The sequence below is a fragment of the Haliotis cracherodii genome, unplaced genomic scaffold (assembly GCF_022045235.1).
Source record: "Haliotis cracherodii isolate W230 unplaced genomic scaffold, xgHalCrac1.p SCAF_7, whole genome shotgun sequence".
NCBI classification, from domain to species: Eukaryota; Metazoa; Mollusca; class Gastropoda; order Lepetellida; family Haliotidae; genus Haliotis; species Haliotis cracherodii.
In genome coordinates this window covers 48,907,733-48,931,539 of record NW_027266330.1, presented here as the reverse complement: position 1 = coordinate 48,931,539, position 23,807 = coordinate 48,907,733, and the positions used below count along the sequence as shown (strand labels likewise).

General features: G+C 41.9%; 1 protein-coding gene and 1 pseudogene across 1 annotated transcript; one reads left to right on the top strand and one right to left on the bottom strand.

Moving 5' to 3' along the window:
* Positions 1–4,359: 4,359 nt before the first annotated feature.
* On the bottom strand, positions 4,360–18,351 carry LOC139448483 (monocarboxylate transporter 9-like). Its single transcript, XM_071230029.1, has 6 exons — positions 18,213–18,351; positions 8,374–8,603; positions 7,407–7,550; positions 5,741–6,811; positions 4,656–4,706; positions 4,360–4,433 (listed from the first exon to the last, which is right to left on the bottom strand). Exons 2-6 carry the CDS (start codon positions 8,573–8,575, stop codon positions 4,360–4,362), a joined length of 1,542 nt encoding a protein of 513 aa, XP_071086130.1. The 5' UTR covers positions 8,576–8,603; positions 18,213–18,351.
* LOC139447618 (uncharacterized) lies at positions 12,110–14,122 on the top strand (annotated as a pseudogene).
* Positions 18,352–23,807: the final 5,456 nt, after the last annotated feature.

Here is a 23,807-nt window from a genome sequence, read left to right as displayed (position 1 = left end):
TATTTAAGACCCCTACGTACCCCCTTTCGAAATACAGACCACCTCCGTGGTCTAGTGGCTAGAGCGTCTACCCGGAGAGCAGAAGGTCTTAGGTTCGATCTCCAAGATGGTTAAAGATGGTACTTGTTGTTATCAATTATGGCGCTCGGCATTAAGGGGCTAAAACAAGTACTGGTCGGATCGGTGTCAGTGTAATGTGTCTGAGTGGGGTATTAAAGTTAATGTGTATCTCAGTGCGCTGGCACTATAAAATCCACGTTCATCGCCACATCAAACCCCATTTCACCTCACTTTCTAAAACCAGATTAAATAGGAATTGGGAAATCTTAATAATTGTTTCAATGTAGACAGAGATCAATCATTGCCACACCCTAGTGGACGTTTCCGAGTTGAATTAATATTGCACTCAGTGGTTAGTTTTCGAGTTTAACATTGATTTAACTTTGCTATATTTTGAAAAGGACGCCAAAGTCAGTACATTTTCAGCAAAAGCAAGGCTGTCGACATCAAATGGTCAGACTCTTGCCAAGGCGAAACCAAGGTTTTGAAACCTAAGCAATGATCTGTCCCGTCGGATCGTCTGTTTGTTAGTTTATCGCCACATTCAGCAATAGTACTTGGTCAAGTCAATTTAGTGACTGACATCGTGAATATTGATCCACGCAATTGGGATACAAGGCATGCAGTCAAACCAAGTCCCCGAACCTGATCATCCCATCCAATTTAGCTGCATATTTACCCATTTACTGGAGACCTATCTTCCTGCCGGGAATCACCGCGTGTGATGATGGGAAGTACAGCTTCAAGTTTTGAACTGCATTTTCATTAATAAAACGGCAATTCGAAATATATTTTGTTACCCGTGTTGGCAGACGTACATGTGCTGGAGTCCTTAACTGTCACTGATTCCCTTTATCATTTATTATTTTTATCATAGCGACCAATTTGTGACAAACTTTGTCTGAAAGAACATTAACTTCCAGAGGCTAATTGCCTTTAGCCATGGCATGTATATGTCTAGAATCACTTAATTGCCATTACTTATAAGATGCCTATCCCAATCGTTGATCCCTAGTGACACCAACACAACAACCACTGCCTTCTGTGCTGATATATATACCAAACAAATTGAACCGCAAGCCATCTGCTCCCTGTTGTCAGTCCACCATCTTTTTTGCAAGTTTGAATTAAGAGTGTAAGTTCCTACAGAGAACCGTAAAGCCATACCTTGCATATAGGAACAAAAAACACATACCCCCGTTATCCCTGCTGGTCAAGGACAAATAGTAAATAGTTTGTTAATTAAAGAAATATTACAGATTTTAACTGATTTTAACTTCAATGATTTAAAAACTAAGATTGAGTTCCAGTGACAATTGACCATACCCCCCCCCCCCCCCCCCCCCCCCCCCCCACGGCAAGTTTGCTGAAGCTAGGATACATTTATTGTAAACATGGATCGTACAAAAACTCTACCCAAAATTTATGTTTCACCATGATTCTATTGAAACGGCAAAAATAAAAAAATTAAGAATTCTTCAAACTAGCAAAAGGCACAAGTATTCATTGTGGTAAATGTGTGTAGCAATCTTGATGAAGCTAGGATGCATAGTTAAAAAGATATGGGCCGTACAAAACACCCCCAAAAGTTTAAGTTTCTTAATGTGTCCATGGAAATGGCAAAATTAAAACGTTCAGAATCTTCAAACTAGCAAAAGGCACAAGTACTCATTGTGGTAAATGTGTGTAGCAAGTTTGGTGAAGCTAGGGTGCATGGTTAAAAAGATATGGGCCGTACAAAACACTAACCCTAAAAGTTTAAGTTTCTAATGTTTCCATGGGAACGGCAAAAATTTAAAAAATCAGAATCTTCAAACTAGCAAACGGCACAAGTACTCATTGTGGTAAATGTGTGTAGCAAGTTTGGTGAAGCTAGGGTGCATGGTTAAAAAGATATGGGCCGTACAAAACACTCACCCTAAAAGTTTAAGTTTCTAATGTTTCCATGGAAACGGCAAAAATTTGAAAAAATCAGAATCTTCAAACTAGCAAAAGGCACAAGTACTCATTGTGGTTAATGTGTGCAGCAAGTTTGGTGCAGCTAGTGTGCATGGTTAAAAAGTTATGGGCCGTACAAAAGCTCGGACGGACGGACGGAACGCTATATAACCCCGATTTACTTCGTAAACGGGTGTATAATTACAAATAGTCAATATCAGCGTCACTTGAGTCTCCAACGCACGTGCGTCCATTTTGTCTTCATGTGATAATACTATGTACCTCCATCATAGTGGATTTAGTCGTAGTTTCTGTCCGAACTTATGCCGAGTACATCCCTAATTAGCCAGGTGTTCAGGTGGTATTTCAGTTATTAAAGAAAATGTTACACTCGATTTGCTCTCACTTGTAACTTTAGATACAGATAGTAGTATGGGACGCTCAATAGTCAGCAGAATAAAAAACACAAGACCTCTGTTCTCAAATTAGATATGAAATATGCCCTCAAGGAACACCTCATCAACAAACCTAACTATAAACTGGCTTGACAAGAAACCAAATAATTTGATTTTATCACTGGTCCTAACCCTTTGGCGTGGATGGTTGCTCAAATTATCAATCCCTGGATTTGTTTTGTCCAAACTCGAATATTTACATGCCACATTATAACTCGATTATTGAGTGCTGCGTTACACAACAAACACACACACTCATTCATAATATGATAATAGTTGCTTTTTACCGTGCACTCAACAAAACATAGAAGAAATACAGCTATGTTACTTCAACCGTAAATTAGATTAGAGTGCACCAAACCATGACATTAAAATTGTATGCGAAAAGTTGAAATTATTAAATGATGCGCAAGACTAGTTTCAGATTCATTACTATAATGGCATGTTTCGGCAGCTGGACGATGGTTTTGGTTAATGATACATGTGTAGCAATGAACATGAGTCTCTGTGTCTTGCTATGCCAATCACCAATCTCATTAAAATCAGATCTTAGTTCTCGCTACAGCTAAACAAAGATCTGAGAACATCCCATTACGGGTCACGTCAGACCGACCTTGCGCGAACTTTGACCGACCAATGGAATGACCAATCAGAAGGCAGCTTTCTCGTGCTTTACGGCACTTATTTCAATTTGGCGACTACGCTTCGAAACATATTTTGACAAATTCTCGATTACAACTTTGAAACCTGAACAAAAGAACATTCTGGAATGGTTAATAGATTCAGTCGTTAAACCCGTAACTATCGGTCTGAGTAAAAGTTTTCAGGGTTGCATGATTAAAAATCACATTCCGACTGTCATTTTCATAATCTGGTAAGGGACACTCTGATTAGTCGGATGAAAGGTCGTTCTGACGTGACCCCTAATGGGATGTCCTCAGATCTTTGTTTAGCGGTAGCGAGAACTGAGGTCTGATTTTCATGAGATTGTGCCTATCACACACTTTTCGGTTTAAAAACAAAATACCAATCTTGTGATGTTTTGTTGTGGTGTGGGGGCTGATGCCATGTAAAGTGGTGGCATTGACGTGGTGTGTGAATAATCATGTTCGGAGTCACGTGTTGAGACTGAACTTAAACCCACCATCATCATTCCATGTGCAGAGTGCAGGGCGTTTAACAGTTTGCAAAAGTCTGCAATATGACATCAGTGCAAGCCAGTCTTGACAACAGATGGTGGGTTGTCACCAGCGATAACATTTATTCCTCAGTGTTTTCTAGTTCACATGCGCACGCTAAGCCAGACATGATTAAAACCAGTGGAATGTATCCGTGCGGGAATACAATTGTGATATGCGATATGTATATTTTTATTCAGCATGATACCCTTGTTCATGGGTTTACGTTGTATGACGGCGGTCTGGACCAGACAATCTATAGTGCTTCATATCATGAGCATCGATCTATGCGGTTGGGATACGATGACATGCAACAATCAAGTCAGCGAGTCTGACTCATTAGTCGCCTCTTACAAGCATGAGTTGCTGAAGACATATTCTAGCCCGGATCTTCACGGGTCTCGTTGGTTTAAGAAAACGGTCTACAGCCTACATAACTTTCATGCTGCATGCTGTTGAACTGTATTTATGTTGTATCAAGTAGTGTCTGTCTGATGTGTTGTCTTCAGACATTTACCACATTGGTGAAGCCCATGATCACGGCTCTGGTAGGGGCATGTCTGAAAAGATAATCAAGGCGAACCGGAATCCGAAACCATGATGAAAAGTTTCCTGGCACGCCAAAGTGGACGTAACTGTGGTCAACTGTACCTCCTGTGAAGTTGTAACGACTGCTGATTATCATACAGGTGTTCTAATGGACTCATTCACTCAAAAGTAATCTCCATTTATGAGGATCCGTGTGACCTCCTGTACAATGGCACAACAGCTGCACATACTGAACCTGCGATAAGACATCCACCTGTACAAAATAGACAATATGTCAATAAACTGCCTCCTATGATCCATATCTGCAAAATGGAACATGTATTTGCTGTTGATACTGAATTGTCGTTTTTACGAACAAAACGACTATACAGCGTGATTGTAATGCCCATTAATACACAAATAAATCGCATGAAACCACACTATTGTTTCTGGGCTCTAGGCTTGTGTATCGACAGCAACCTGTCTGATGTCTTACCTCCAAAGAAGTAAGTGTTATCGTAGACCTTACTGCTTTCATAGATGATACCTGAAAGAAAAGGGAAGGTATGTTTCATTTCTATTCATCAAAGTATATCTTGAATATGTTGATCCGTTGCTAAGGTTAAAACACACATACATAAACACAATCCCAGAATTTCTTCTTGCACTCTATCTGTGTTAGTAAAGGCTAAATTATGTATGCATTTAACTGAGGCGCGTATTTATGAATGAAATGTTGCTCTTTTTTAAATAATGTAGGTTCATGATCAAAATGTAGCTTATATAGCGGGAAAACTAGAAAGTTGTGGTATGAGTTGAAAGCACTAGCCAATTAAAACTGTGTTCAATCTTACTTTGATTATTACTATATTTTGCCTGAGAGTTTACTATGCTTTTTCTATATATATATAGAAGATATATATGTATATATATATCCAAGGTATGATATCTCCACTGGCCACCCATGCTTCGTTGCAGAAGTGGCGTAATCATCTCAATCTCACTTAGCACTAACTCAGCACAGATTGTATCTCTTGGTGTAATTTGAATGGGCGGCTATATTCAGGCAAAGTCATTTGAGTGAGTGAGTGAGTATGGTTTTACGCCGCTTTTAGCAATATTCCAGCAATATCACGGAGCCCCCTCCAGAAATGGGCTTCACACATTGTACCCATTGTACCCATGTCGGGAATTGAACCCAGTTTTTCGGCGTGACGAGCGAACGCTTTAACCACTAGGCTACCCGACCGCCCCCAGAGTCATTTGAATCAGGTTTAAAAGTTATGACCACGAATGGATCCAAAGTATGTATAATATAGGAACTGGATACAATAGCGATATGGATACCAAATAGTGTAAACCTTTCAGCATAATAAATTCGTTATGGTGTTTTTAGTTACCGTATACGTAGTCATATTAGGTGACGCCTCGTCCAATATTTTTCTGCTCACCTAATATCATACCGTTTATATGGCAACTAAAGACATAACTAATAGTATAACCGATGGCCATTCAATACCCTTCAGAAGATAATCCAGTATCCTGAAACCTTAATCCACAATGGTATCAATAAAATCTTACTTGCTACAGGTGGACCAAGAATATATCCGATTCCTATGGCGAAATGGGTTACTCCAAATCCAACAGCGAGATTAGCTACCCCTACACATTCCACGGTCATTGGGCTCAGGATAGAATGAAGGCCTCCCCCATACAGGCCATACAAGGCGCTGAACACCATCTGCAGAGAATACGTGTGTGAGTAGAGCGGGAACACCAGAGCCAGGATTCCTATTATTCCAAGACAGCTAACATGGAGCAAGATGATACTTATATCCTTGTCGTTTAATATCAGGCCTGTGAATATTCTCGACATAAGGCTAGTCAGACCCGTTGCAGTGAAGAGATTTGCGGACTGAATGCGAGTGCTGCTCTTAGAGTAAGCATAATTTGGCAGATGGAAAAGGATAGCATTTTCACCCAGACCTAAGAACATCAGACTGATGTTGTAGAAAAGGAATCCATTCGCTGTTATAAGAGGCAAGTTTCTTTTAACATAACTCCACCATCTTCTTTGCAAGTTTGAATTAAGTGTGTTGGAATGTAACAGTGTTGAATCCGCTTTCATGGTGTTTCCTTCTTCTACGATCAAACAACGATTTCTTGAACATTTATTTTCCTCGCAACTCCCTGGTTTCTTTTCTGTTACCTGTATCTGATTATTGTCCTGCATATTATGGTCATCCAAACCATTCCTCTTGTTGTTAATAATGTCACATTTTACACCAGTATCACGTTGCCCCTGTTCTTCCGTCAAGTTACCCGATTCATCCTGAAGTTTGCTACCTTCAACAAAGAGTGTCACTGACTGGTAATCATGCTGTTGATCTGGGACGATAACGTTGACCGTAGCTTGTTGTCTTGGCCTCATCAGAGATCCTGCGACACAGAGGTGACTCCCTATGGCACCAAAGATCAGAAACGCACCACTGAGAGAATAATGTTTTAGTAAGATGGCAACTAAAGGGCCTCCAGCAAACAGACCCATGGCGGTTCCTGCAGTGGAGACGCCAAATGCAAGAGGGAGGCGTTTTTCAAAGTAGAGTCCAGGTATGGTACCTGCTGCATTTATTGCTAGACCTGCTCCCAAACCTAGAAAGCAGTAAAACAAAACTTTATGAACACCCAAGAGAAGTGTTATGTATTTTGTAGTTTTGTACAGGTATAGCATACTTCGAGACGGGCGCACCGTACATTTAACCCGCTTCATCAGTCAATCACTAATATGAGTAATATATTTATGTTTTGATATAGATATTTCTCTTGCACTCATTCTCTCTATTGTTTTTCTCTCGTTATTTCTCAGACCCGTGAAGATTCCGGGGTAGAATAGGTCTTCAGCAAAGCATGCTTGCCGTAAAAGACGACTATGCTTGTCGTAAAAGGCGACTAATGGGATCGGGTGGTCGGGCTCGCTGACTTGGTGGATGCATGTCATCGATCCCAAGTGCGTGGGTCGATGCTCATGATATTAATCACTGGATTGTCTGGTCCAGACTCGATTATTTACAGACCGAAGTCATATAGCTGGGATATTGCTGAGTGCGGCGTTAAACAACAAACCAACCAACCAACGTTATTTCTCAAATGGCAAATGCATTGTGGTGACTTCTTCCTGATCCATCTCATATTGAATATAATATGTTTGAACGAAATCGCCTAATAATATTACAATGTCTAATTTTACCTGTGAGGATGCCATTAGTGAACAAAAGACCATTGACGCTCTTTATAAAGGAAGATACACTCAGACCAATCAGAACCAACGTTCCTGCAAGACAGGAAGCTGCTTTGCAGCCAAATCTGCTTGTAAAGACTCCAGCGATTGGACCTGATAGAAAAACAGTCAATTAATTGATGAAGTGTTTGCAGAATACAATATATCTAGCAAAAAAGTATTTATAGTCAGATTCTTTATTGTTGATGACTTCTTAATTCTAAAGGGCTAGCAAAGTGAAAAAATGATTGTGATTTTTTTGTGAATATTAATTATCCTACATGTATTAAGTCAATAATTTATTTCCAAGGGGGGAAAAAATCGTAGCATTAGGAAAAAATGTTTAATGTACCTGTGAAAGTGTTGAAATCACATACTCTGTAATTGGTTTCCAAACCAAACATATTTGGGCAACGATGCAGCGGTGCATGACAAAGTTTTCATTTGCTTATTTGTAACTCTTGGTTACTACACATAGACATACATTGTTGAAAGTGTAAAATGGGACCTTTGATCTTGAAAAGGTGAACAATTAAAAAAATTAACAATCTGTAACAGGGGCTTTGAAAGGCATTTAGAAGTAATATACATACGGAAGAGAATATATGGATATCAACTTCTTTATTATGAAGACCACAACGTTTCGGAGTATATGCTTACTCCTTCATCAGGTGAATGAATGCCATGAGCCAGAGAGCATATATATGTACATGTTAGGACAACAATAATTAATAAGATAACAAAAGGTGGAAAATAATAAAGGGTTATTACCTATCAACGCCAATCATCTGTTGGCTAACAAGGGAAAGCGCGTCGAACACCGGGAACTCATTTTCACCCCAGTAAGGGAAATGCCCTCAGTGGTTGCATTCTTCGTTTGGGGGACAATTTTGCCTGTTTTTTATCTTATCAAAATCTACAAAGCTGCTCTACCTACCTGACAACGTGGTCGTTCCAACCAAAGTGGAGCCGATCCAAGATGTCCGCGAAAGGTCATTTTCTACCTCTTCCAAGATGGCAATGTTGAATACACCAGGCGAATATAACAACGTCCCTATGATGAAGTTGGAAAAGGTTGCAGCAAACAGAACAACCCAGGCGTATCCACTGTCAGTATCCTTGCGGTGTCTTGTATCCATGGCAATGGTTCCCCTTTGTTCGTTGGCGCTGAGAATCACACCAAGGAAATACAACTGCAGACAGTGAGTGCGTTAGAAATTCATCATGCCATATTCATATATGTAATTTTCGTTAGATTCATTGTGACCTCCACAAGGTTTTAAAAGCTATACGCAGGTCAAGTGTATGTTGGGAGGATTACAAAGTTCATAAAACCTTATTAGAGTTATCGTTAAGCCTGGTACTGTGTGTGTCCACCATTGCCATGAATGACTGCACGACATCCTCTGCCTGTGGAACCATGAAACCTGTGAATGAGGGATTTGAATAAATTGCTTCAGATTCTGTGACACTGGTTGATGCTGATGTAGATGTCTGTCCAGCTCATCCCATGGATAATCAATTGGGTTGAGATCTGGTGCCATGACAGTACGTTTATGTCTGAGATCTCGGGTAATCAGTAATCATCCTGTGTGGGGAAGAACATCGTTATGCCGTGCCATGGCGCCTGCTGCTTGCAGAGATGGAACATTGTTGGGACGTAAGGAAGAAGACGTTTATTCATGAATGAATGAAACAAACGTTCATATTTTTTTACATTTGGATTTACATAGGTAAATGTCTTTTTAAATATATAGACAGGTTTTTAATAACAGAATCATTTGGGGAATTTTCTCTGCTACTTTTTTAAAAAGTACAAATTAACAAAAAAAGGGCACTCATTTTCTATTTCATAGCGGTTACATTTCATACAAAAACTAAACGATGACTCTGTGGTTGTATTAAATTGAGCTTTCTGTACATTCAGATTATGGTTTATACAACAGAATTTACATAAAGCTCTAAGAAGCTCTCTTTCACATGCTAAGGCAGACAGATATTTTTCTGGTTCAAGTAATGATTTATATGATGAATAAACATCAAGGAAAGAGGAATGGGTGATTTTGTAATGCCAGGTTTGGAATCGCCACAATCCTGAGAGAACCAAACATATGAAAACCCAGTTTGAAACACTAATTGTCTTACATAAGAAACCCACTCAGTTTGACCATTTTCGTCAAATGCTTTTAACATATGGTAAGAGGCATACGGATATCCTGTTTCATGTAATCTAAGCAGTCGACACCGGGACTTACCACAACGACTGTAATAGTGTACACACAATGATGTTCTTCCCAGCTCTCCCAGAATTGCATTTCTTTTACCAACGGAAAGATGTAACACTATCCAGTATGGCCAGAGGCTGTGTAGAGGTGAGCTTATTGCGTTCATCAGAAGAAAGGTTACTGACCCCCCTTAAAGGTTCGAGTGTCATTTCATGACCAGGTGATGGTCATAAATCGGACAGTGTTGACAAAGAGTTTCCAGTGTACTGTACCACGAACTTGTGTCGACCCCCCTTAAAGGTTCAAGTGTCACTTCATGACCAGATGATGGTTATAAATCGGACAGTTGTTGACCGGTTTATTGTACCACAAACTTATTTTGACCCCCCTAAAGATTTGAGGGTCACAGCTTTCCGCTGAGAAACTCCTATATAAACCGCACTGTGAGTGTAGTCGGGGAGAGAGGCAGAGAAAGGCGCTGAACACTGACCAGGACCAGACCGACAGAGCAGTCCAGAAGAAACGGCAGAAGAACACGAGCCAACGGCCAACAGCTAACAGTCAAGTCACCGCTCAGAAGGCCAGCACACTGGGACGAGCTCTAGTCAGACTGGGTCACGCCTGAAACAGCCCATAGCCTCTCTCACAGTCTCTGCCACGCCCTTGTTAAGTGTTCGCGTAGTACCAGCGTATAAAATTAGTCCTTGTTATTATCAAAACTGCTGAAACCGAAGACCGAGTTTGTCTGTTGTGCTACATATAGAGCACGTTGGGGTTCTTCTTTGGTGCCGAGACCAGGATCCCTCTCAAAACAAAGGAACAGCCTGGGACAAGTGAAGATTGACGCTCAGACCAACTTGGGTAAGTAGCTCAGATTTCTTCTGTTTCATTATTCGTTATGGCTGGCCAGGAATTGGGAGAATTTTTGACAGGGATAGCACGACAAATAACAGGACAGTTAGCTAATTTTTCAACAACTTTAGGAGCACAGGGAATAGCGCAAGTTATCAATACATTTGATGGGAAACCTACAAAATTTAAGGAATGGCCGAAAAGTATAGAAAAATATGCGGTATTAACAAATGCAGATCAAGAAAGAATAAATCTGGTAGCCTATCAGTCAAGTTCAGGGGCAGTTAGTGATTTTATCCATAGGTATCTACAAGACCATGATCAAGCAACAAGGCAGAGTATAACGTTGGCAATAGTCGTAGGTGCTCAAGGCATCGCTAATTTATTCCGTTCATTTGAAGGGGATCCAGCCATGTGTTAAGCGTTGGCAAATGCTTAAGTATATTCCGGATTATTAGGGAAGTTTTTTTCAGCATATAAGAAACTGAAAGTCGATTTTATTAAATAGGCTAAACAAATCATAGGGATGAGGGAAACCCTAAAACGGGAGAACAAGGTTCATATCAAGAACAGAAAAGGGAAACTGTGAACACAACAAGAAATTCATCAATGCTAAGACATACACGTGGCCCAGGTCCGGTCAAAAGTATGCTAATATAGTTAGGGATTGTAAAAACATAAAGGATCCAAATATGAGGATCAGTTCTTGATCGCGGGTTTCGTCAAGGGTGTACTGACATGATAACGGTGATGATCAGTATTTGGTCGCGAGTAGCGACAAGAGCATACTGATATGATTAAAGAGATTTCCTAAACAGTCAGAACTTATGGGACGAACTATGGGGCACACAGGGGAACACATAACAGAGGTTTAAACACTGAACACTCCTTCTCATGATGACACTGATTGGAAGGAGGAGGAGGAGACAACATTCCATATAAATTAAGCTGGTAGCCCGAGCAGTGGTAGCTGGTACAGTTAAGATAGGAAAGCAAGTCATCCGAAACTTACAGAAAGCAAGACAAACAAGTAGAGTTCCATGGTTCAGTTGTGGAAAGTGAAGTTGCGGATAGCGACAGGTTCAGTTGTGGAAAGTGAAGTTGCGGATAGCGACAGGTTCAGTTGTGGAAAGTGAAGTTGCGGATAGCGACAGGTTCAGTTGTGGAAAGTAAAGTTGCGGATAGCGACAGGTTCAGTTGTGGAAAGTGAAGTTGCGGATAGCGACAGGTTCAGTTTTGGAAAGTGAAGTTGCGGATAGTGACAGATTCAGTTCTGGAAAGTGAAGTTGCGGATAGCGACAGATTCAATGGTGGAAAGTGAAGTTGCGGATAGCGACAGATTCAATGGTGGAAAGTGAAGTTGCGGATAGCGACAGATTCAGTTGTGGAAAGTGAAGTTGCGGATAGCGACAAGGAGACATGTGGATAGAATCCACTGATCTAAAACGAACTAGGGCCTCTACTGAAAACGCACATTCCAACAAAGTAAAAAGGTGGAACAGTTGCTCCAGGCAATGGCTGGTTTATTATAGTTTTATATGGTTTGGGAATAGAACCAGTGTATATGATTAATTACTCTTATGTTTCAGAGAGAACATGTTTCCTCTGGGTTTACTCTTCCTCATGTGGTTAGCACAGGGTTCGATTATGTACGAAAACATTGTATTTCAAAAACTGAATTATATTACCACGACAAGGTCTAAATGGCTAGTAACCTTCGTTATTGATTTAGACCCATATAGTCAGTTTATTGGGAAGTGTAGGTATAATATTGATCAAGTCGCGATGATGGTTAGACAGTTCGTGAGTCGCTACCACTCCGATAAATCAACAGGCATCTTAAGCATGTACATCAAATTAGACGAAGAAATAACAAGATTGAATACAACTTTAAATAGCCTAGCAGACAACTTTTAAGAATATGGTAGGTTGCGCACACGACCCAAGCGTTCGCTATTGCCGTTTATCGGTAGTGCCTTGAGTTTCTTATTTGGCACTGTGTCTGACGCTGACCTAAGTTCTATTAAACAAAATGTACGTAGGCTTGCAGAGAATGAAGCAGGTATGGCACATGTCATTCAAGAAGGGCTCTCTATTATTAATACGACAAGAATTCAAGTATCGGAGAATCGACATGCCATTAATGAAGTCATTAACGATCTGGATATAGTAGGACAAGAAATTGCTAATGTTTCCACTACATTGAGCAATGGAATAGCAAAGTTAGAATGGGCAAGAAAGACCTATTTGCAAGTGGAATTAGTAATCGAAAATATTCGAAGCATGGTACAAACGTTTTTGTCATATTTAGAACACCTCCAGCTGCAAATGAATATGTTGGCTTTGGGTCATCTGTCACCCAGCACCATAACACCAAGTCAGTTGTTGGCCCTATTAAAGGGCATAAAAACTCACCTACCTATTAGATTCAGGTTAGCAATTAATCCGGTAGACTATTTATGGGGATTCTATAAGACTTTACTGTGTACCACCGTCCTATTTGATGATAAGATATTAGTAGTCACAACGATTCCACTTTTAGATGTTAATGGTGAATTTGGAATATACCAGGCTCATAATTTGCCGGTACCACTAGTCATGAATCATTTAAATACAGGGTCAAACAACATAAATAATATGGTAGCAAAATATCGGTTAAAAACAGAGGTAATCGCAGTCAATGCACAACATACGAAATATGCATTACTGAAACCCTCAGAAGTTCAGATATGTACAAAACCCCTTACGGGCTATTGCCATATCCAGAGCCCGATCTACCCAATCAATCTTAGCCAACTATGTGTAATTGCTCTGTTTATGAAAGACGAGACCAAGGTCCGACAGACATGTCACACCGAAGTCAAACCAAATGCTATATTGCCTAGGGCAGAATACCTTACTGCAGGACGCTGGGTATTGACAACCAATAAAAGGTTGGATCTTGTAGTGGTATGTGACACGGATAGCAAGTTTTCATATACCATAGTGGTCTTACCTCCGTTGTCAATAATTAAACTGAGCGCATCATGTTCAGCATCTAATGATCATTTGACCTTACTCCCTTATTATCATAATGAAAGCCAGTACGAGTTGGAAGATAATTTTCTGAAGTTAGTTCATCCCCCGAATGTTTCCAACATGTTGCTCTGGAAACCTTTTTTGAAAACTGCTATAAAACTGTACTTGACTAGATTACCTGATAAACTCAAGAGTATCGAGAATATCCCTATGAATCATCTTATTGATCAGCTTAATCATTTACATGCCATGGTACCAGATGAGGAGACGTCAGATTGGAAATATTTCTTGGGAATAACCTTAACTGTAGTGGGAATTCTTGGGGGAATTTTATTGTATGTAAGATTTATTAGACCCTGGCTAGCCAAGCGAGGAATGAGTAGGAGGAATGTCTTGGCTACAACCGAGTTTGAGATGGCGCCAGTTGACACTTGGAGCGCAGGTCGCGCCTACAGAGGAAACCTACCCTCTGCGCCACTCTTGACACAAAGGGACTCCGATCCAGCAGAAGAAGTTCGAACAACTCCCGCCATACGGAGCATCTACCCGACGCTGGATGCGGGGACCCGAGGGCATCGTGAGTTTGACTAACCCACGTTGACAGGAGTACGGACAACAGAGAACTACATGAACTGTTGTCGTCGCATACGATCAGAACACCATACTACAGAACTTTACAAGTTGACTGTGATAAGAAAAAGAAATATACACAACGCATGAAAGACGATTTAACATGGTCCAGCAGTTTGCACTTCGGTTCTTGATGTGCGAGGATGAATTGTACCCTGTTTCAGAATGTGTTTTATTTGTGAATTTATATATGTATGCATATTAACTATATTCTAATTAACAACGGCTTGTTGTGGCTTGTACATACATTTGAGGTATTCGTATTAACTATATGCTAATGATATGCTAATGAAGTTGACAACGGATTGTTGTGGATTGTACATATATTTTGAGGTATTCATGTATCTACGGATTGTCATAATTATTTTACGAAATTTTATGCTGAAAATTTCTCAATAAGAAAAGGGCGTATACACTATCCAGTATGCCCAGAGGCTGTGTAGAGGTGAGCTTATTGCGTTTATTGTACCACAAACTTGTTTTGACCCCCCTAAAGATTTGAGGGTCACAGCTTTCCGCTGAGAAACTCCTATATAAACCGCACTGAGAGTGTAGTCGGGGAGAGAGGCAGAGAAAGGCGCTGAACACTGACCAGGACCAGACCGACAGAGCAGTCCAGAAGAAACGGCAGAAGAACACGAGCCAACGGCCAACAGCTAACAGTCGAGTCACCGCTCAGAAGGCCAGCACACTGGCACGAGCTCTAGTCAGACTGGGTCACGCCTGAAACAGCCCCATAGCCTCTCTCACAGTGTCTGCCACGCCCTTGTTAAGTGTTCGCGAAGTACCAGCGTATAAAATTAGTCCTTGTTATTATTAAAACTGCTGAAACCGAAGACCGTGTTTGTCTGTTGTGCTACAAAGAACACTTTATAAAAAAATACTTTGAACCTTTTCAATGCTTTTTCTATAGGCACATCCCCATATTCTGAGCCATATAAAGGAACAGGAGCAGTCTTTGAATAAAATATTTTAGCAGCAGTAACAAATGGGAGAGATGGGACTTTCGTTATCATATTTAACACAGGAAAAGTCGCTTTCCCTGCTTGAATAGCTCGTGTATAACATGCTTTAGTCCAAACAAGCCTTGAAGAGAAGAGTAGACCAAGGTATTTGAAATATGATACAACTTCAATTTGCGAACCTTTATAAAACCATTTCTCAGTTTTCCTCAGATGACCACCCTTTCTAAAAACTATTACTTTTGTCTTATTTAAATTAACTCCAAGGCATCATTTGACATAATTAGAGTCTAAAGCATCTAGATTTCTCTGCAGTCCGATTACACAATCATCAACAAGAGTGACATCATCAGGATATAATAAAAACGTGATTTCGTCTAAATTATCTTACACAAATATGCCTCTAAGCCCAAGAATCTCCATTTCACGTACAGATTCGTTTATAAAAAGTATAAAAGAAGAGGACTCAACATGCATCCTTGTCGGGACGTTCTCCACGATAAGGTGTACCTGTGAAGTTGCCTATGATATGAACAAGATCTGATCATCACCCATAAGAGATGGCTCCCCACATTATGACACTTCCTGTACTTTTTGTAAGCAGCGTCCTTTATAATGCTCATTCCATCGCAGATACACACAGATCCACCCATCTATTCTTTGAAGAAGGAACAGGTTTACGGGACAATGCAAAACCATGCACCAAGGTTATTAAATCGTCCAAAACACACACACACACACACACACACACACACACACACACACACACACACACACACACACACACACACACACACACACACACACACACACACCATCCCTGCTCGACCCCCATCCCCGACAAATACTGATGCAAGGGTAGTAACGAAACAATGGACATAGCGCTCTCGCGACCAACATAGATTGCTGTGGACAAATTCTTACCCGGAATCGCCACGGGGTGAACATGCCAAGCATGTTTTCTCGAAGCTGTCCTGATATGCTTTCTTTGCATCTGTGGTGTAGTGGATAAAGCGTGTGCCCAGAGAGAAGGTCTGTGATTCGATACCCTGGCCGCGTCATTCGAGTTTAATAGTAATTTACCAAGGAAAAAATGTATGTAGGGTTTCTCGTCCATTCCACGTTTTTGTTTAACAAAGATATTCTCACAATTCTCACATTATGTTATCAACTAATTTCTTGTTACTTTGGAACATACAATTGACGTAAATATGTTTTCTGTAGGGGAGAGAACACAGCTAAGTAATCGCAATGAAGTGTTCAATCAGTTTGTGCGTTTGTTAGCTTATTGTAATAGCATGGATGTTACGCAGTTGATGAATATTAATCTCATGGTCAATCAAAGAGAGTTAAAAAGTGGATACACTTTTAAAGAATTCACAGTCGGTAAAACAAGGGATCACTCACCATTGGAAAGAGAAAATGATCAGTTGTCTGTCAATGCGTTACGTCACACTGTTATGTTTTAAAATAGCCATGATAATGTTTAATACTAATGCTTCTGGTGAAATGCGTTGTGGTGAAATGCGGTTTAACGTAGCGTTCTAGATTATTGAACTTATATAGTGACGTGCATGCACCTCTGCGTGTGTGTGTGTGTGTGTGTGTGTGTGTGTGTGTGTGTGTGTGTGTGTGTGTGTGTGTGTGTGTGTGTGTGTGCGTGTGTGTGTGTGTGGCTGCTTGTACTAGTCCGGAATAATGATTATTTTTACAAAGCTGGCCCACTGAGATACCATGCCGCAGTTTAACACTCACACACAGTATAATTGTTTGACCCCTTTTATGCCGAGATCCAGGCAGAGGAACAGCAAATACCTTTTTTCAACGTCTCTTGGTGTGACGCTGCCAGGGATATAACCCTCGACTTCCCGCTCTCTGGGCAGACGCAGACGATTATGTGTGTGTGTGTGTGTGCGTGTGTGTGTGTGTGTGCGTGTGTGTGTGCGTGCGTGCGTGTGTGTAGTAGAATATTCCGACAAGTACTTTTGTTACTGTGTTGTTATAGGTGAAATTGGGTTTAACGTCATTTAACATGGATTCCATTCTCTCAAACATATAATCCTGACTTCCAGAGGACAAGTTTTTTGGTATGTCCTTTCTGCCGACCCAAAGGCAGGGTAAAACATCGTCATAGAACGTATGCGCATTACGCTGGCAAACTCTTTTGACTGAGCCCGAGTTGTTTTATTCCCTATTACGTCTTTTGGTATGACACGGTGACTGAAACCGGCTTACTGCACACATTCAGTCAATAGCAGTTAAGCTTAACTGGGTAGATATTGTTCAGTATGACCTGTATGGCATATTGTCATGTACACGTGTACTTGGTTTGGCACTGTTTTGTTTTGTTTATTTGTTGTTTAACGCCACACTCAGCAATATTCCAGCTATATGACGGCGGCCTGTAAATAATCGAGTCTGGACCAGACAATCCAGGAATTGTCATCCTGAGCATCGATCCACGCAATTGGGATATGATGACATGCATGGTTTAATTCAACATGTAGTGACATATATATCCAACATTTTATTATTCTAAATAATCAGGTAATCTAGCAATGTCTAGCAACTAAATCATTCTACGAGTTTACCAACTGCGTGTACACTGTACTCATTGTGGTGTCATGGACGACAGGTGCGTGCCTCCATAGCGTTTGCAATACACTGAATATCACGGTCACTGCACAATTGGGTACTGCTGCTGCTGGTTGCAATGTACTAACAGTGAATTATACCGTGGTTAACATATTCAGAATAGGAATGATTTCGATAAATCATAAAAAAGAATCACCTCGTTATACGAGTGTTTGTTAATGCACGTTCCTCAAGACTTGTCACAGCGAAACAATTTGCTCACCAGACTCTCGTTTTTGTGGATATACCTCTTTTCCATGCATTGCCCTCAACAACTCAAGACACTGACTGCCACGGTCATTGCACAGTTCGTTGTGGTAGAGTACAATGTACTAACAGTGATTTGTACCTTGGCTAACATATTCAGAACAGGACAGATTTCGATAAATTGAAAAAGCCCACTTGGTATCATGTCATTAAAATAAGACTGACATAAATAACAATCGTCAACTTACATTTCTCCAAGAATCCTCGCTAAATGCGCACAGAAGCATATAATCCCAGGAAGAAGACAATTCAGTCACTATATTCTCAATAAACATCTTTTGTGTAACTGAATGTTTCATGCATGTCATAGCAATGGACCTGCATGGCCGCCATCATCAACCTAACACACATACCGATTGTATGGAGAAGACGACCTGACCTACATTACACCGCGCAAGCTATTAACGAACTACTTCATTGTGAATGACACCTGAACAACTTCGGGATTTTTTCTGTCATGATATAACTGAATTTCTGTTCAAGGTGGATTCAAAACTAACTCACTCAAGAGCGCAGTGAACGTCCTGTCAGTCAGACAGCCAGCGGGCGGTGAGTATCCATAGCAACTTGTCTGGATGGAAGGGAGAATCCCATTCATGGTTTCACATTACATTCTCCCATTAGCTGGGAGTGAAACTGATCCCCCATGCACTGACCTCCCGCTCTGTGATGATAGCATGGCACACTTTGGGGGACCCTTCATTCTATATCAGTGGGTGTGGAGACGGTTGTGCAAGATATATTTGTTATTGGTATTGGGTCATCTTTCAGTAAATTTAATGTAAATATTTCCTTAAACCCCCACGTTCAACCACTGATGATTCTAGACACACTCTAATTACCATTTTCTGTACCATGGTTGTTTTGCCATGTATCTCCTCCCCTACCTCTAAATAAGTGGGGCGGTCGGGTCGCCTTGTGGTTTAAGCGTTCGCTCGTCACGCCGAAGACCCGGGTTCGATTCCCGACATGGGTACAATATGTGAAGCCCATTTCTGGTGTCCCCCGCCGTGATATTGCTGGAAAATTGCTAAAAGCGGCGTAAAACCATACTGACTCACTCTAAATATGTGGACTCTGGCCAGCCGTTGTCTTCGTCACTGAATTATTCATTATCATTTTGTTTTCAATTGACTACTGACCTTCGACAACAAATCTCTTGTTTCTGAATTATCTAACTGATTAAATTGATTCTTCTACTATAGCGGATCCAAGTGGGCGATCAGCGCGCTTCACTATTGAAGTACCTGGTAATGATGATGTGAAGAGAGGCATTCTTCAAAAGATTAAACAGGTGAAGATACATTTGTGGGCAGAAACTAATATGCCTGCCAATAATGCTGTCGTCCTCGATCGTGTCTTGACGTACTACCTCCAAAACCATTGCCTGACTGTCCCAGAAGATCCACCCGTGACACACCTCAAAGCAGGAGTTGGGAACACTGATGACAGGTTTTTCATCATATCCGAGTCATCCATGAAAATATGCCTAGATGTAGCAGAGCAGAATGGGCGTAAATGTTCAAGTAAATGAACATAGGTTGTTGTCAACCAAGTTCATCGTTAACAATTCCTTTTTAGTGTATATAATTTTGTGTAGGAATTCTAATAGTTTTGTATCTATTGTAGATATTCTATATTGCAAAAATACATATTTCCAATGAATTTGATTGTTAAATTCTTGTTCCCACTTCTCACAAATGTCTGGAAAGTTAGATGATGAAATGAAGTTGTCATAAAATATCCTAGAACCTTCCTTGTCTTAAGTAAATCAAGGCATGGAGAAGAAATGATTAGTTGCATCATGTTTAGATTATTTGATTTATGCACAAGATCTTTCCATGGCTTAGGGATGTTTAAGAGCAAACGGTTATAGCATAATAAAGTACATTTTATGCCACACATCACTTTCAGCTCAGGGAATGAAGGGAGGTAACTCTTCTTATGGCTTCGTCACTTTGCACTTGAGGTTAAGGGTCATATCGTCAAACATGTTTGCACACATCTGTTATGTAACAGACACATTATCGGCCGTATTCTACACCAAGGTTGGTATTTTTATTTGCATTTCTATTTACTTTCTATTCCAACGGCTGCTAGCCGTATTTTTTCTTATCATTATCCCTAGTATTTTTGCGACGAAACGAAACACGTATGGGGAAATCGGATCTCCTTGTCTACATCCTCTCTCGTTGCTGAAATATGATGACAAGTGACCGTTTTGTATGACACAAGAAGTAGAGTTTGGTATCAGGATATTTACCCATGTTTGAATATAAGTTCCAAAACCAAATTTATCCAAAACCTTCATAATGAATCGTTTAGAAACTGTGTCAAAACTCACTCACTCACTCACTCATCCCCACGGTCCAACCCACTCACTCAATCCGCCCACAGTACACCCACTCACCCACTCACTCACTCACTCCCACAGCCCACCCACTCAACCACTCACTCAATCGTCCCCACAGTCCACCCACTCACTCAATCCCCCCACAGTCCATCCACTCACCCACGCACTCACTCAGCCCAACAGTCCACCCACGCACTCAATCGTAAACACAGTCCACACACTCACCCACTCATTCAATCGTCCCTACAGTCCACCCACTCACTCATCACCCCGACAGCCCACGCACTCACTCACTCACTCATCCCCACAGTCCACCCACTCACTTACTCACTCACTCATCCCCACAGTCCACCACTCACTCACTCACTCTAACCGCCCACCCACTCACTCACTCATCCCCACAGCCAACCCACTCATTCACTCACTCACTCATCCCCACAGTCCACCACTCACTCACTCACCCCAACAGCCCACCCACTCACTCACTCATCCAAACAGTACACTCACTCACTCACCCCACCGCCGACCCACACACTCTCTCACCCCCACAGTCAACCCACTCACTCTCTCACCCCCCAGTCCACCCACTCACCCACTCACTCTCTCACCCCCACAGTCCACCCACTCACCCCCTCACTCACTCACTCACTCGCGCACTCACTCACTCACTCATCCCCACAGCCAACCCACTCACTCACTCACTCATTCCCACAGTCCACCCACTCACTCACTCACCCCAACCAACCGCCCACCCTCTCACTCACTCACTCAATCCCCCCACAGTCCACCCACGCATTCAATCCCCCCACAGTCCACCCAAGCATTCAATGCCCCCACAGTCCACCCACTCACTCAGTCGTCCCCACACAGTCCACCCACTCACTCAGTTGTCCCCACAGTCCACCCACTCACTCAATCCCCCACAGTCCACCCACCCACTCACTCACTCACCCCACAGTCCACCCACTCACTCAGTCGTCCCCATGGTCCACCCACTCACTTAATCCCCCTAAGTCAACCCACCCACTCACTCACTCGCCCCACAGTCCACCCACTCACTCACTCACTCATCCCCACAGTCCTCCCACTCACTCACTTACTCACTCAATCCCACAGTCCTCCCACTCACTCACTTACCCACTCAACCCAACAGTCCTCCCACTCACTCACTTACTCACTCAACCCCACAGTCCACCCACTCAACCACTCACTCAATCGTCCCAACAGTCCACATACTCACTCAATCCCCCCCCCCCCCCCCCCACAGTCCACCCACCCACTCCCTCTCTCATTCACGCCCACAGTCCACCCACTCATTCAATCGTACCCACATTCCACCCACCCACTCACTCACTCACCCCCGCAGTCGACCCACTCACACACTCACACATCCCTACAGTCCACCCACCCACTCACTCACTCACTCAACCCCCATGTCCACCCACCCACTCACTCACTCATCCCCATAGTCCACCCACTCACTCACTCATCCCACCCACTCAATCTATTTCGTAACGACAAAGGGTAGGATGATTCCAACATAGACATGATGCAGTTATAAGTTAAACTTGGGGGCCATGATATTTAAAATGACTTGCATGCAATAGTTTTGTATAATCCTATAAGTATACTGATACCAAACCCTTCTATTGACAAACATAGAGGTTATTGTCTTAGGCTAACCTATTCATACAAACTTTCCCTTTAATATATACTAAGTCAAATTAAAAACTTCACATTTTAAAAAGTAATCCCATATATGATATATAACGGACAAATGTATCAGAGAAGGTAATTTTTAATCATTAATGTCCAAAGAAGGATTTTAATTAATGGTGGTAACCATAATTTGTTCCAAGCACCTACGGCATTCGGTAATAACATCAACAGTTTAAATCATAAGTCCCAAGCACGATAAGCACAGTAGCGTGTATGGCCACCATGTGCGTTGACAACTGCCACACAACGCCTCCGCATGGACCTTCTGATGCTTGTGAACACATGGTTGGGAAGAAGACTGCCAAGAGCATCCAGGACATGTTCGATGGGATTGAGGTCGGGAGACCTTGACGGCCAGTCCATGACGTTGACTCCCGCATTCTGAAGGAAAATCCCGACCCTCTGTGCAAGACCAATTCCACCCCGTCACCATGATGCTCGGACCATTTCAAGAGTCTCTCTCAACAACACAAGCATCCGAATAACGCTCCCCAGGGAGTCGCCAAACTCTGATTTATTAAGAATAACATTTATATTCAGGACTGATGCAAGAGGTGGGAAGGTGCATAAGCGTACGGCTTTCTGTCTTCTCTCGGTAGTGATCCTTTCAGGTCAGACAAGTCCAAGTCCTTGTATTTCTGTTACGCCAACAGGGGGCTTCTGGCCCCCGGCATATTGAAGTTTGTGGATGTGCACGTTGTTTTTCCTGGAGGATGATCATCTCAAAGATGTTGGGATGAGCCTTCCCAACCGGCTTCTTCAATCTGCAATGCCGACCCTCCAGATGGTTCATGCTTTGGGTTGAGGTGTAAGTCTCCTTCTACTCAGAAGCTGGTGACTTAATCTGCAATTGTTGGTCCTCTGGAATGGTATACAGACTTCCTTAATGCCGACTTGGACTAGAGGATGGGTGTGCATGTCCACAACCCTGGGATCACGAGGGGTTTATTTCTACCACATTGGGCAGCACTACATACGCTTTCAGTCAGATCAAAACCACGCTGAGGGTAAACCCAACATGTTTACCGACATCCAGAATCCTAGATAGAAGCTGTGAAGCTCATGTCAGATTCCTAGCAGATGGTAGTTTAGTGGTGAAAGTGTTCCCAAGGTTCGATTCCCTTGATTGATATACACTGTGAAGCCCATTTCAAATTCCTAGTAGATGGTAGTTAAGTGGTTAAAGTGTTCCCAAGGTTCGATTCCCTTGATTGATATACACTGTGAAGCCCATTTCAAATTCCTAGTAGATGGTAGTTAAGTGGCTAGAGTGTTCCCGCGGTTCGATTCCCTTGATGGGTATACACTGTGAAGCCCTTTTCAAATTCCTAGCAGATGGTAGTTAAGTGGTTAAAGTGTTCCCGCGGTTCGATTCCCTTGATGGGTTTACACTTTGAAGCCCTTTTCAAATTCCTAGCAGATGGTAGTTTAGTGATGAAAGTGTTCCCAAGGTTCGATTCCCTTGATGGGTATACACTGTGAAGCCAATGGTAGTGGTAAAAGTCTTCTCTTCACTCTGAAGCTGAATGTCGGGTTTGATTTCCGGATGTGTGTAGGTCATGAAGCCGTGAAAGTTCTGAAGATGTGTCAGAAAAAAGAAGAAGTGATCTTTTATCTCAGGCACCCACCAATTTCACCCTAGTAACTAACTCACGCGACCCGTGAAGATCCGGGTTTGAATAGGTCGTAACTTGTCGTAATAGTCGTCTAT

Bases quoted from the DNA above. Each gene is read 5' to 3' on its own strand.
- LOC139448483 (XM_071230029.1), bottom strand. From the start codon at position 8,575: ATGGATACAAGACACCGCAAGGATACTGACAGTGGATACGCCTGGGTT. The intron at 6,812-7,406 runs GTAAAATTAGAC...ACTGCTTTCTAG, and splicing joins CACTAATGGCATCCTCACAG to GTTTGGGAGCAGGTCTAGCA. The intron at 4,434-4,655 runs GTAAGACATCAG...TATTTTGTACAG, and splicing joins TAACACTTACTTCTTTGGAG to GTGGATGTCTTATCGCAGGT.